Below are 15,181 nucleotides of genomic sequence, written 5' to 3' on the forward strand. Positions count from 1 at the left end.
CTGAAGTCATTGGTAGCATTCTTCTATTTCTTCATTACTAGCCTTGGTGGTTGGTGCATAAATTTCAATAATAGTTGTACTGATTGCATGTCCTTGTCTGTCAAAATGGGGCATAACTCAAGGTAAGAAGAAAACGAGGCTTACTGATAATTAAAAGGTCGAATGTATCAAGTGTGAATCTAGTAAAATTGAAAGTAAAAATGAAATGGAACACATAAAGATTAATATCCTTGGTGTTATTGAGTTGGAGCACACTGGTATCAATCATTTTGAATATGAAAACATGGTTTATTATGCTAAGAATGACATGATCAATAGGAATGGTGTTGCATTCATGGCCAGAAAGGACATTTCAAGGTCTATCTTGAAATACAAGATAGGATTATATCTATTTGCCTTCAAGGAAATCCTTTCCTGACTAGATTATGATTTTCAGTATTTAGATAAGATTGCTTATCTGTTTATTAGAATAGCAATAAGATCTTCATCAACAAACTACAAAAAGTTTTATACAGGAAAAAAAAATTTTAATCATTTTAGTGGGGGCTCTTACAGCTCTGATAACATTCCATACATCAATTGTATCAAGCATATTTGTACATATGTTGCCATCAACATTTCCAAATCATTTTCTATTTGAGCCTTGACATAAGTTCCTCTTTTTTTTTTAAACGCATTTTATTGGGGGCTCGTACAACTCTTATCACAATCCATACATCCATCGTGTCAAGCACATTTGTACATTTGTTGTCATCATCCTTCTCAAAGCATTTGCTTTCTACTTGAGCACTTGGTATCAGTTCCTCATTTTCCCCTTCCTCTCCACCCATCCCGCCTTCACGAACCTTTGATAATTTATAAATTATTATTTTTTCATGTCTTACATTGACCGATGTCTCCCTCCATCCACTTTTCTGTTGTCCTTCCTCCAGGGAGGGGGTTATATGTAGATCTTTGTGATTGGTTCTCCCCCTTCCCTTCCTGGTATCGTTATTTTCATTGGTCCTGAGGGGTTTATCTGTCTTGAATTCCCTGTGTTTTCAGCTCTTATCTGTACCAGTGTACATCCTCTGGTCTAGCCGGATTTGTAAGGTGGAATGGGATCATGATAGTGGCGGGGAAGAAGCATTTAAGAACTAGAGGCATTGGCTGCACACCTCCATGATAGGATCGCAGAAGACAAATGGGTGCATAAGCAAATGTGGTGAAGAAAGCTGGTGGTGCCCGGCTATCAAAAGAGATAGTGTCTGGGGTCTTAAAGGCTTGAAGATAAACAAGCGGCCATCTAGCTCAGAAGCAAAAAAGCCCACATGGAAGAAGCACACCAGCCAGTGCGATCACGAGGTGCCCAAGGGACCAGGTATAAGGCATCATGCAAAAAAAAAAAAAAAAAGAATATGTGTGTGTGTGTGTGTATACCATATTGAATGAAGGGGGAAGTGCAGAGTGGAGACCCAAGGCCCAAGTGTCGGCCACTGGAGATCCCCTCATAGAGGGGTTTAGGAGAGGAGATGGGTCAGTCAGGGTGCGAGGTAGTACCGATGAAGAGCACAGCTTTCCCCCAGATCCTGGATGCTTCCTCCCCCCAACTACCATGATCCGAATTCTACCTTGCAGGGCTGGATAGGGCAGAGGTTGTACACTGGTACATATGGGAGCTGGAGGCACAGGGAATCCAGGGTGGATGATACCTTCAGGATCAAGGGTGTGAGGGGCGATGCTGGGAGAGTGTAGGGTGAGTGGTTGGAAAAGGGGAACTGATTACAGGGATCCACATGTGACCTCCTCCCTTGGAGAGGGACAGCAGAGAAGGGGGGGGAAGGGAGACTCCGGATAGAGCAAGATATGACAAAATAACGATGTATAAATTACAAAGGGCACATGAGGGACGGGGGAGCGGGGAGGGAGGGGAAAAAAAAAAGAGGACCTGATGCAAAGGGCTTAAGTGGAGAGCAAATGCTTTGAGAATGATTGGGGCGGGGAATGTATGGATGTGCTTTATACAATTGATGTATGTATATGTATGGACTGTGATAAGAGTTGTATGAGCCCCTAATAAAACGTTTAAAACAAAACAAAACAAAAAAAGGGTTTAGATGTTAAAATAAAATGCAAAGTCAAAAATATTCTAAAATAAAATAATGGACATTGTATTAGTGTTTATGTGTATGCCTGTATGAATGTGAGAATTTTAGATACAAACATAAAACTTTCAATAAAGAAAAACAGTAAGTTCTATAGAATTTGGACCTTTGCCATTGTAAATGTTAATTAAAGGTAAATATTCTTAATAAACTACGTATAACCTTGGGGGGGGAGAAAGAACTAGAGGAAAGTTGTATGTTTCATTGGGGCTACACTGCACCCTGACTGGCTCGTCTCCTGCAACGCTTCTGTAAGGGGGGATGTCCAATTGCCTACAAATGGGCTTTGGGTCTCCACTCCGCACACCCCTCATTCACAATGATATGATTTTTTGTTCTTTGACACCTCGTGATCATAAAGGGTGGCGTGCTTTTTCCATGTGGGCTTTGTTTCTTCTGAGCTAGATGACTGCTTGTTTCAGTTCAAGCCTTTAATACCCCAGGCACTATATTTTTTGATAGCCAGGCACGATCAGCTTTCTTCACATTTGCTTATTCACCCATTTGTCTTCAGCAATCATGTTGGGAAGGTGAGCATCATAGAATGCCAGTTTAATAGAACAGAGTGTTCTTGCATTGAGGGAGTACTTAAATGGAGGCCCAAAATATATACAAGAAAAATTGTAAGATACTACTGCAAGAGTACCATGGTAGTATAGTATTTATGAGTTGGCATGTAATCTGCAAGGTCAGCAGTTTAAAGCCACCAGCCTCTCTGAGACAAGGATTTCTGCTCCTACAGTTACAGTCTCAGAAACATAAAGGGGAAGTTCTATGTCCTATAGGGTTGCTAATGTCAATGTGACAGTTACATAATTTCATGTCAAGTTGAAGATATGGTGTCTCCTTGTGGGCATAGCCTTCCTCTTACTGCTGGCTGACCTTGATTGCTGCCAGAGCCCTACAATGTTACCACTGTCATTGGATCCAAATGACTTTGCACCCACCAACCTGATATTCATGCATTCTGCATCATTCCTTTTGACAGCGTGAGTTTGAAGAGGGACTTATGGACTAATATTGGACTTATAAACTTCAGTTGGACTGGAGTAGAATGCTTTCTTGATATACAATGAGGTAGTTCGTTTATTGTGCCAACCTGACTGATAAACACGTGGGGTTACTTGAAGGGCAGAGGGATAAATGGCTCGGTGAGCTTCGCCGTTCTAGTTCCAGGGTCTCTTGCTTACTGATGGTCAGACAAGGTGTATCTGCCTTCACCGGTTCCTGCTTCAGCTGGCAAGGGTCACTTTCTGCAAGACATTCCTGAGAAGCCACATGGATCTACCTCAGTGCAACCCCGGGTGCTGGAATAGCCATGTGGAGACCCCTGACAGCACTGAGATGCTTACACATTCACTGATTTGGCTTTCCTTCTGCAGCCAGCGTCATAGTGTGTTTTTTTTGAGATGGAGGACATTGTGGGTTTGTGTCAGACATATGGGTTCATAGGTTAATGTTGGACGTGTGGGCTTGGGCAGCACTGGGTTGGGATGTTTTCTTGATGTGCACTTAACCTTTATATAAAACTCTGTCTTATACATGAGTTTCTGTGGATTTGTTTCGCTAAAATACCCAGACTAACACATACAATTACTTCTTGACTTAAAACTCTATTTTACACATGTAGGGGAGTATTCACGGATTTGTTTCTCTAGTCATCCTAGCCTAATACAGTCGGCATCGACCAGATGGTAGTGAGTTGTTTTTGTTTTTTACTGCAAGAGAGCTACATAAATGGAAAAACATTCCTTTGCTATGGATTAAAAAACTTAATTGTGTAAAAATGTCAATACTACCAAAAACAATTGGTACATGTGGTATACTCTCAAGACAAAGTCCAACAACAGACTTTAATGAGTTGGAAAAAATAACCTCCAACTTTAAAGGGGAACTTGAATACCTAAAACATTATTAAAGAACAGAGTGGGAGACCTCACACTTCCTATCTCAAAACTTACCACGGTTGTCGTTGTTCAAGTACCTTCGAGTCAGTTAGGAAGATGTAAAAGAACCCGACACTGCCTGGGCCTGCACCATCCTCACAACTGTTAAGTTTGAGCCCAGTGGTAGAGTCACTGGCGGTCTTTCTCTTCTTTCTCACTCACCTATGTCCTTTTCTAGTTAGTGGCTTCTTCTGATGATACGTGCACAGCACATGAGATGACAGTCTTGCTACCCTCAGTTCTAAGGAGCATTCTGATCGAAACTCTTCCAAGACAGATTAGTTTGACTTCTTGGAAATTCATGGAGCCTTCAATATTCTTTGCCAACTCCATACAAATGCATCAATTCTTTACCAGTCTTCCTTATTCATTAACCAGTTCCCACATGCATAGGAATTGATTAAGAATACTGTGGCTTAGGCAAGTCACATCTTAATCCTCAGAACATGTTTATCCTTCAATGAAATATGTCGTTTGGTTTCTTGACAGCTGCACCATGAGCATGGATTGCAGATCCAAATAAAATGAAATCCTTGACAATTTCATTCTTTTCTATTGATATTTCTAATTGATTCAGTTATGAGTAGTTCCGTTTTCTTTATATTATTATAATCCATATTGAAGGCTGCAGTCTTTAATTTCTTCAAGTCCTAACGTGTGTCATCTGCCTGTTGCAGGTTGTTGAGCATTTCAATCCCGAAGCAGTTTTCTTCACATAGTCCGCTTCTCTGGTGATTTGCTCAGCACACAGACTGAATAAATATGGTGAGAGGACACAACCCTGTCCTCACCTTTCCTGATTTTAAACCCTTTGTTCTAGCAACTTCCTCTTGGTTAATGTACAGATTCCACATGAGCACAGGCAAACGTTCTGGAATTCCCATCGTTCTGAACATTAATTATCCAATTTGTTATGGCCTACACATGCAAATGCCATTGCGTAATCAATAAAACACAAAAGAATCTCTTTCTGGTATCCTCTGCTTTGAGTCAAGACCCATTTGAAATAAGCAAGATATCTTTCATTTTACTTGAATGTAATATTAACATCGTTAGATAATTTTCACTTTCTGCAGATATGGATCTTTTCCAGTTATTTGTCCAGTAGTTGTCTTCCAAATGTCTTGGCATAGATGAGCGAGTGCTTCCAGTGTTTCATGAGCTTGTTGAAACATTTTCATTGATGTTCTGTCAATTCCTGTAGCCTTGTTTGTTATCAGTCCAGCTTAAACTTCAATACCATTGATTTGTGATCATATGCCACACTACTGAAATGCTTGAATGCTCTCCAGTTCTTTATATAGTGACTGCATTTTGTTTGTTTCAATTTCTTTTAATGCCTCCTGCATGATTTAATATTTTCCTCTTAGGATATTTCAGTATTGCAAGGTAGAATTTTTTTCTTCAGTTGTCTCGACTTGAGAAATGTTGAGTCTGTTCTTTTGATTTGATTTTCTAATTTTGGATTCCTGCACATTTGATTAGAATGCATTGTGTTCCTGAGATGCCCTTTGAACTCTTCTGTTCAACTCTTTATTTCCCTGATTTTTATTTTAACAGCTTTATTGGGACATAATTCACATACCATACAATTGAATAGTTCAATCATATCAAGAAGAGTAGTACAATGTTTACTACAATCAATGTCTTTTAAACTCTTGTACTTCCTCACTTGTAGTTGCTTTAGCTACTTACTCTCCATTCCAGAGCAAGTTCCAGAGTCTTTCCTGACATCCATTTAGACCTTTTCTTTCTTGGTTTAATGACCTTTTACTTTTTTCATGCAAGGTGCTCTTGAAGTCATCCCACTCATCTGGTTTTTGGTCATTAAGTATTTAGTATGTCAAATATGCCCTTAAGATGGAAGATATTATGCTGAATGACATAAATCAACCTAAAAGGTTAATACTATATAGTCTTAATATTGTAAAAAAAAAAAAAAGAATATAAACCCAAATATCAAAGTTTTTGATGGTTACCAGGGAAGGGAAGCAGAGGGACAAAGAATCACTTTTTACATTGGATAGTGAGAAGAAAAACAATCAAATATGGGTGGGACCAGGGGAAATAAAGATACTGGGAACATGAGAAAAGGGGGCAATTTTGATAAATACTATGACTGTACACAAAGAACCTAGGTGGCCTAGTGGATTACACACTGGGCTGCTGCAATCACAAGGTCAGTATTTCAAAGTCACCAGCAGCTCCGAGAGAAGATGGGGCATTCTACTCCCTGGAACATTTATCTCAGAAAACCACAGACACAGTCACTACTCATTTGCAACAGCAATGAATCTGCCAATGTTGCCACTTACCCAGGTGTTTCCCTTCTCGTGCCCTGTGCACATGCTGTCAGGACATCCATCCCCGGAGAAGTATGTCATGGTCACCAAAGCGGAAGGGCAGTAAAGAGGAAGCTCCTCAAGGAGATGGGCTGGCCCAGTGGCTGCAAGGGTGGCTTCAAACACGCTTGTGAGGAGGGTGCAGGGCTGGGCAGTGTACCATTGTGCCAGGTATGGTGAGTCAGACCAGCTTGATGGCCCCATACATCAAGGTGTTTACCCAGGCAAACACCAATCCAAGCATGTGTACAGGAAGGCCTAAGAGGGTAAATGCATGGACATGTGTAGGTCTATCTGTGGGCATCTTACACACATTTGTGTGTGCTGCATATACACTTGTTTATCCATCTATGTAGTAAACTAATAAGAGACAGTTACAGAGGTTTCCTAGACATATCCAAGTAACTTACGGGATTGAGTTAGTGGGTCAAAAGGCTTGGGGCCATGATCTCAGGGGCCAATTTATCTATTGGTTCAATTCACAAAATAATATATATCTTAGTTTGGTGAGTAGTGTAGATGCACAGGGGTAGTTCTATCCTGACCTATACGGTTGATGAGTCAGCATTGACTTGGTGGCAGTGGAAGCGATGTCCAGGGGTATGATTGATAATGTTCTCTAACACAATATGACAATGTTGTTTCTAAGATGCACCAGAGACATATGTAAACTACAGATGCAGGAACGGATTTGGAGGCTTGCACTTAATTCTAGCCCCAATCTAAGAACAATGAGTTCTTATGACAGGGCCCTGCTTGCTGCTCAGCTTCATTGAGATTGAACAAAGAAAGAGATAATTGAAGATATGTCTGCTACAGCAGTGTGGTGGTGCCAGGCTATCAGAAAGAATAGCATTTGGGGTCTTAAAAGTTTGTTTACAAACAAGCAGCCATCTAAGTGAGGCATCAACTAAGTCCACATGAATAAGCACACCAGCTTGTGACCTAAGGATTGTAAAAAATGTAATCCAAATCTAAAGGAGGGAATGATATCAGAGTTTAGAGAACACCTGGTTTGCACAATATGATGGTGAAAGCTCAAATTCATTTGCAGCATCCACATATGGATTAAATTTTGGTGACTATGTTCTGATTATAGTTGAGGGATGTGAACAGACATTTATGAGACAGGGAGCATTGTGAAGCCAAGTATGACAGATGTAGTTAGGTTAAACTTTAGCACCGTTTGATCCATTTGTTTGTTCTCCCCTTTGATCCATGTTTGTTCCAGTTTTTAGTATTTTTGCTTAATTTTTGATTGAGATTTTTCCCTTATTATTTAAAAAATATTTTTCTGTATATGAAATCCAGGATAGTGAAATATAGAGACAGAAACTGGATTAATGGTTCCTTGAGGGTATGAAAGGGAACACTGGAGGAAAATGGGGAGCTAAGAACAACGGGTACGATGAAAAAAAAGGTCCTAAACCTGATTGTGGTGGTTAACTGCAAACCCTTCCTGATGTGACTGAACTACAAGGAGTTAAATGCCAACAAAACTGTTGAGAGAATAAAAGCTTGCAAAATGCAATTTAAGATACTATTGATCTCTACTAGTATGGAGCAAGAGAATGAAGGAAATCAAAGGCTCAAAAAGTGGGTCACAGTCTAGTAACAGCCCAGTTGAACCTGACACCAGAACTAGCTGTCTCCTGGCTTTCTGATCAGGGACACACAGGTCAAGGGTGGAATGGGAGAAAACTGTAAACGAAAATTAACTCCCTAAAAAATGCCAGACCTACTGTATCCAGAAAACAAAGGAATCCCCAAGACTACAGTCCTAAGTATCCTTTGAACTGGAAACTGAAGCTATCTATTTCTGCAGGTCCTCTTTCAGTCAAATACCAGGGAACATATATAAACCAACACTGTCCTCCGTGAGGAAGGTGCTCCCTTAAACAACTGACGTATGAGACCAAATGGTCAACCAAGCAGAGATGAGGTGACAGAAGAGGGAGGGCAACCAGATGAATGGAAACGCAGTCACCTCGGAAAACGAGAATGCCGCCACGGTAGTAAACATGGTAACTAAGGACCGGGAACAATTTGTGTACACTGTGAAAAGGGAAGCTAATTTTGTGTTAATAGCCACCTACACAATATAAAGCATTTTTAGAAATAAAAATTCTACCAAAAAAAGGTAACAAATCACACAGAAGAAAATTTACGCTCTCTATAAAAACCCCAAACCAACTGGCATCAAGTCAAATTCTGACTCGTGGCAACTTTATGGCTTCTAGAAGCTGAGAACTAGTGAGGGTGATTTGTGTGATAAATCCGGCATCAAAAGCTCACTTTCATAGTCCGTTCCATCACCACTGCACTAAGGTGCTAAGTACAAGTCAATACATTCACAAACCAGCTCATTTACAACTTCCTTGTTGCTAAAAAAAAAAAAAAAAAAAAAAAAAAGTGGTGTTAAATACAGGCAGATAGTAAAATCCTCGGAAACAAATTTAGAACCTTTTAGGCTGTCTGCTTTCAGGAATGAAACAGCAGTCAGTTGCTTTTGGGTTTACTGTGTAGATTATTATAAGACAAGTGTTTAAAGCAGACTGCAAACCTGAGGGGGCTTCAAAAACCCGTGGAGGCTTTCCAGTGCCGTGTAATTCCACTTTCCTGTAAACTTTTGAAGCCTTCTTAAGTTCTCAAAGTCAGCACACTTACAGAAATAAAAATGGGTGAGATATACTGAACAAATATGGTGTGTGGGGAGTTCTCAATTAAACCAACACTTTAAGACTGTTCACTTAAAGGAGGGGCAGGCGGATAAGGTCTCACGGCACCCTGAGGTCAGATAAATTGATCAGGCTCACCCAGATGAGTGGTAGAAATGGAATTCTATCTGCTCGCTTCCCAGCCCTTGCCCTTTGCACAGAGCGATGCTGGCTCCTTGGAAATTTGAGCCATAGGCTGGTTTATTTCAGAACTCTATTTAGCAGACAGCATGCTGTGTTGACTAGATGTACCATAATTTCCTTATTTCTGAGCTAGAAAACCACACCATAACCAATGTTCCTGGAAGAGAACCCTGAATCCAAAGATGTAAGTTTAACTTACCTGCCAGGGAAGGAGTGCTGTTTCGTAAATATCTAAGAAGACAGTAAGTACTAACTCATCCTTTAAAAAGGAAATCCAGGTCCTAACGGCTTGACTACCCTAAAAAACAGCAGTCTGGATAGCAAGCAGCCATGCGAACAGGAAGCCTCCTGCCTAAGTGCCAGTTAGTAACACTGAGTGTATGTAAGGTTGCAGATGCAGAACCATCCAGAGGGGAAAAGAATCTGTCCGCAAGCAGCACATGTGCGGTTGACTCTTCCTGTCCCCAAGATCAAATGTTTCGAGAATTCATAGAAGAAGAGACGCTCTGGTTGACAAGGGCAACGGGAAGAGGATGAGCTGAACATTACGGAGGAGGCATCTCTTGCCAAGGCCAAACGCTGACAGGGTATTTGTCCCTTTGAAACATCGCTTAGTAACCCTTTCCGAGAGAGATCATTCAGTTAGCTGAAAGCCAACTATGGCGATCCATGTGTTTTCCTTTTCTCAGGAGGGAAAAAAAGTACCAAGAGCAAACTATATGATGAACTTCGATAAAAAAATACACAACCCAAGCTGGGTCTCCCTTGAATCCGTAGAGACCACTGAGGGAGGCAGGATGTGGAAAATACTTTAAATATTATTTTTATTAAAAAATTTTAAAGCACAAATGTTCAGAAACAAAAAATAGCCACAGCCTCTAATCACAAGCACATACATTTGAACAGGTGCATCGATACTTGTCAATTTAAAGGAAAACACAAAAACCACCCCATTGAGAATTAGGAGTGTTCAGTAAGAGCGCAGATATTCCACGCTGCCAACAGAGAGCCCGGCTTGATTGCTCTGAAGTAACAACACTGGAAAGCTCCTATTCCTTGAAACTAATTTAAACACAGTGAATTGTTGAAAGATTAAAAACCACAGCCAGCTAATTACACCCTCTCATCTCTTATTCAGCAAATGAATCACTTTTCATTACCACTTAGCTGAAGTACATGAATTTCTGCCTAATTAGAAATGTTGTAGATGGAACATTAGCAAGAATGGAGCAGGTCAGGATATCTTTGCTGCTTCATTTTTAATTCCTAACAGTAGACTCTGATAGGAAAGAATAGAGAAGTCATTAAATTATTTTAAATTATTTATAAAAATTACTTTGCCCAAATCATAATTATTTTTTCCCCAAATGGTCTCAAATGTCCAAAAGAATGAAAGAAAAAGCAGTTCAACATTGATTTTAATGAACATTTTAATGTTATGAATAACAGAACATTATGAATACATGGAAACAAAGTTTTATCAATTTAATAAAAAAATTTCAACAGAAAGCAGGGAGGTAATAATCTGATACCTGTATTATTTATTTTAAAAAATAGTCCCAGCTTAAGGGTGAAACAACTGATTTTACATTCCAAACTAGAAACATGATTTTCATGTGAGCATAATGCAGAATTACATCAGGAAAAAAATTAATTCATTTCCTTTATTTTTCATTAACTCAATAAAATCTTTGACAGCTCTAGGTCTCCTTTAATAATACATCTTTAGCTCTTTCCACTGGCACCAGCGCTTGCTGCCGCCAGAGTACATACACTCAAAGCCCACACAAAACCAATTCTGTATAAAATCCCAAAATGAACACTGAGTTCTAACTTTTATATTTTACCTAAGTTTTGATTGGATTTCGAGCCTTTCGGTTTTTGTTTTCTAAGATATCCAAAAATAAAAATAAATATTTTTCTTTTTTGACTGTTGCTTGTTCGATGAGGGCGACAGGGATAAGCGCAGAGGGAAGCTTTGCCAAGTCAGTCACCGCAGATTGTGAATCATGACCACCAAACACAAACAGAAACTCCGGAAGGTTTTCTTAAAGGAAACCACACAGCAGTCCTGAAGAAAATATTCTTCCTAGTTCTGCAGAGGATACTTTTATGTGGGGAAAGTCCCAGAAGCGATCACCAATTGCTTAAACAAGTTTTGTCAACAATAAAAATTTGGATAGTAGAACAGCAGTGTTGCTGGAACATTAGCAAAAGTATATACATTCCAGTTACCTCTGATTTAGCCATAATCACATATGTATGCCTTTTTTGGACAAAAATATATATTTTTATAAAAAACCGATTATCCCACTTTAATGAATTTATATATGGACTCCCAAGTGGTAGTAAAAGGAACAGGCCCAATTATGACAAGGGGATCCAGGGACAGAAAGATCAAGTTCCTCAGGAAAAGAAAAGTACAAAATTAGAGATTCAAACACATTTATTCAGCCCTATTCCAGTCTTCCCACAAATTATGATCTTAAAACGGGCTCTTCAATTTATAGAGGCTTCTCATGGTCTCACTAGACCACTTGTGGCCTATTCTCATTGGGAAAAAAAGGATCCCGACTGCCTCATCTGAAGTGCCCTTGACTGTCCACCTGAAACACTAGATACTTCACTTTTATAAAACAGCTTTTTTTTGGTTCTTTATGTAGATTTGCTTTATTTAATTGATAAAAGAAAGGGAAGTTGATTAGCAGTTTTCATCTGAACATTGCCTATCTGCACAGCTAAAAATCCTTCATTCAATCTGCTTCTTTACCAGCTCTTATTTGCTAAAGTTGGTGAAATTTGCAAAGGCATCTTGCTTGGGCTGCACAGTTCCAGAAGTCATGGCTATATTGGGCATGCCCATCCCCATTGTGCCCGAGAGGCCCATCCCAGGAGAGGACACCCCTATGTTCATGTTCATGCCCATCACGCTCTGGTTCATCATTGGAGTATTTCCCAGAGGGGCCATTCCCATGGTGCCAGTCATCACATTGGGCATGCCCACAGGCATGCCACCCCCCATCAAAGGGTTAGTCTGGGGCCGTACAGGAAGCATGTTTGATGGAGAACTGAGGTTCACAGCTCCAAAACTTTGGGTCATCACATTCATAGGCTGTTGCATATCTATGAGAAGAAATGAAAACACGAGAACCTTACCACCTTGAATATTTAGTTTCACAGAGCATAAACATATCTTCCTCACCACTAACAGCTTCTTTCTATACCAATGAAGGGGCTTCGTAGTGATTTTATAAAATGTAAAATTAATTTGCACTGATTACTTTTGAGAAATAGCCAATGGCTGGTTGCTTTCTTTGGTTTCACAAAGAGAGATGAAGGCACATTAAGAAAAAGAAAATCAGAAACAAAGGTTTATATAAAGTTGTGAATCTATTTATAGTAACAAAAATCAAAATTAAACTTAACCAAAACAGAGGAATTATTGGGGGAGGGGGGGAAGGCTTCAAAACAAACATGGAAAAATTCCTCATATGCTGACCATTTCCCCCCTAAGTATCATCAATACAAAAAAAAACCACTCAAAATGTAAATGCTGAATGGGCCCAGCAAGAAACAAAGTGTAAGAGAGACAGAATGAGCCCAACTATTATAAACATTCTGATAAAAAGTGGGAAATTGCATGCATCAACAGTTTTTATTTCTGGCTTATGGAATTCAGGTGGTTTCTGTTTCGTCATCATATTTGCATATGTTTTTAAAAATTCTACAACAAACAAAGCTTCTATTTATTCACCACGTCCCCAAATTCACAATACAATGACTGTTTATCATGCAGAGAACAAAATACAAAATCATGTAACCTTCCATAAGACATGAAGCATTGTGTGAAGAGCATTGTCTCACAGGAATGCAATTAACAGCTCACTGGAATCTATGGCATTTTTGCTTCATGGTTTGCAAGAGTCCTGGCATCAGGGCAAACAACCACACATACAAACATACACTCCAAAGCACGCTGGCCTGCGGGCACTTACTCTGTTGTTGCATCATTGTGTTGAGTGACGGCTGCTGGGGTTTGGAAGGCTGCATACCAGGTAGCAAGTTGTCTAGGCTGATGTTTACACTGGGGTCAGACCAGGTAGAGGGCAGGGTTTTGCCAACTGACTTCTGGACCATATCTGTATTCTGATTATAGAGAGCATTAGGCTTCTGCAGCACTGTGCTAACATTTTGAAAAGGCTGGAAAATAGAAACATGCTCTAAAAAGTAAGCATCTGTTTATGAAATCAGTCTATAAAGATTATCATAAGGCAAATTAATCACAGTCATTTGAAATATAAATTCAACTTTGGAGAGAATTCTGGAAACCAAAAGGAACCACACGTTCTATGTTAGCTTCCTAGGTAGGTTCCTCTGAAGTGTAAGCCATGCTCAGGTGGAAAAAGCCCTGGCATGGCTGCCCTGCCATCCGCTCCCATCACGCAGGCCTAGAAGTCACCATTCCTGCAGTGTTACCCTTTGTTGGTGGCAAATGTTACTCTTTGTGCCACTTCACAGCTTTATAAAATGCGTAGTTCTTCATAACCTCACAATCTGGGTTATGACCCCAAATTACGCAAAGATACAAAGAACACCCAGGGCACCTATCAACCTCAGGTTAGTACAGTTTTAATGCAATGTACAAGTGGAAATTTATTCTTACAAAACGGAATTCAAGATTTCTCGTGCGCTAAAGGCAAAGCAGCAAACAGCATGTTCTGCCTTCCACGTCCCGATTGCCACTGCCGGGCTCTGCGCGAGCGTGTCTCCTGCCAGAGCAGGCACGAGCAGTGGGCCCTGCTACACACAGCCCAATGTGGTTGCAAAAAATGTTTTAGTAAAAAGAAGCAGGGGCGCCTGGGTATAACTGAAAAAGGAAGAAAAAAAAAAGAGCAAGAACTGAAAATCTACCAGGGCAAAGAACCTAAGCATTTAAGACTGCTTTTGCTTAAGTCACGTAAAGGAAACTCAGAATAACTCGGCTTGCTCATGTCACCAGTCTTAGTTTGATGGTGTCTTGTGTGGAAAGCAAGTCTTTTTTTCTCAATGTCGCCTCTAAACAGACTTTCCTGCTTCTTTCTTCATCCTAACCGCCCCCTCTCCAAACAGAAGAATCTACACAGTAAGATGAATAATTGGCATTATGCTGTCAGCAGCTTGAGTCTAAAAGAAGCACATTCTGTGTGTAACTTACATGAGGGGTACCCAAAAAATAACCCAGAAGAAAGCTCCACTGAGCAGAGCTTCACACAAATTGCTCTGAGTCAGTGCACCCAGTGGTATCACCTGGGAAAGTTCTCTCTGGTCACAGTGATTTTTTTTTTTTTTTGTAAAAGACGTTTCACTTGAACCTCATTTCTTGTGATGACAGATTTAAGAGAAGAGCATGTGACTGTGAAATTTTGTTTCCTGCTTGGGAAAAATGCCACACAAACTGTTGAGATGTTGAACACAGCTTACAAGGACAGTGCTATGGACAAATCTCAAGTGTGCGAGTGGTTTTCTCATTTCAAAATAGGTAAAATGTCAATAGATGACAAACTTTGTTCTAGATGTCCATCAACTTCCTGAATGGATGATACTATCAACTCATAGTGCATTTGAAGTTCTTTTGTTCCACCAGGTCAGTCTTTTAATCAAACTTCTTAGTTAGAGGGTCTGAAAATACTGCATAACAGTATGCAACCAAAAAGGCCTGATTTGTGGCAGATGGGGGAACTGGTTTTGCCACCACGACAATGCACCTGCTCACAGTCATCTCAGTGCACCAGTTTTTGGCAAAAAACAGCATGCCTCTCTTGCCCCACGCACCTTACTCACCTATATCACTCCATGTGACTTCTTTTTGTTTCCATAAATGAAGAGGGACATGAAAGGACAGCGATTTG

General features: G+C 40.1%; 1 protein-coding gene across 2 annotated transcripts in view; it reads right to left on the bottom strand.

Annotated features, from left to right (window-relative positions):
* Positions 1 to 10,705: 10,705 nt before the first annotated feature.
* Positions 10,706 to 15,181, bottom strand: part of CLINT1 (clathrin interactor 1) — a 78,474-nt gene continuing 73,998 nt past the window's right edge. The window contains exons 11-12 of one of the 2 annotated variants that reach the window (XM_075541899.1): positions 13,289 to 13,493; positions 10,706 to 12,416 (exon numbers count right to left, since the gene is read on the bottom strand). In XM_075541899.1, the coding sequence (XP_075398014.1) occupies positions 12,070 to 12,416; positions 13,289 to 13,493 (552 nt within the window). In that variant the 3' untranslated portion in view covers positions 10,706 to 12,069. The remainder of the gene's footprint in view (positions 12,417 to 13,288; positions 13,494 to 15,181) is intronic. The other variant, XM_075541900.1, reaches the window with a different exon arrangement.

This window comes from Tenrec ecaudatus, chromosome 2, assembly GCF_050624435.1.
Source record: "Tenrec ecaudatus isolate mTenEca1 chromosome 2, mTenEca1.hap1, whole genome shotgun sequence".
NCBI classification, from domain to species: domain Eukaryota; kingdom Metazoa; phylum Chordata; class Mammalia; order Afrosoricida; family Tenrecidae; genus Tenrec; species Tenrec ecaudatus.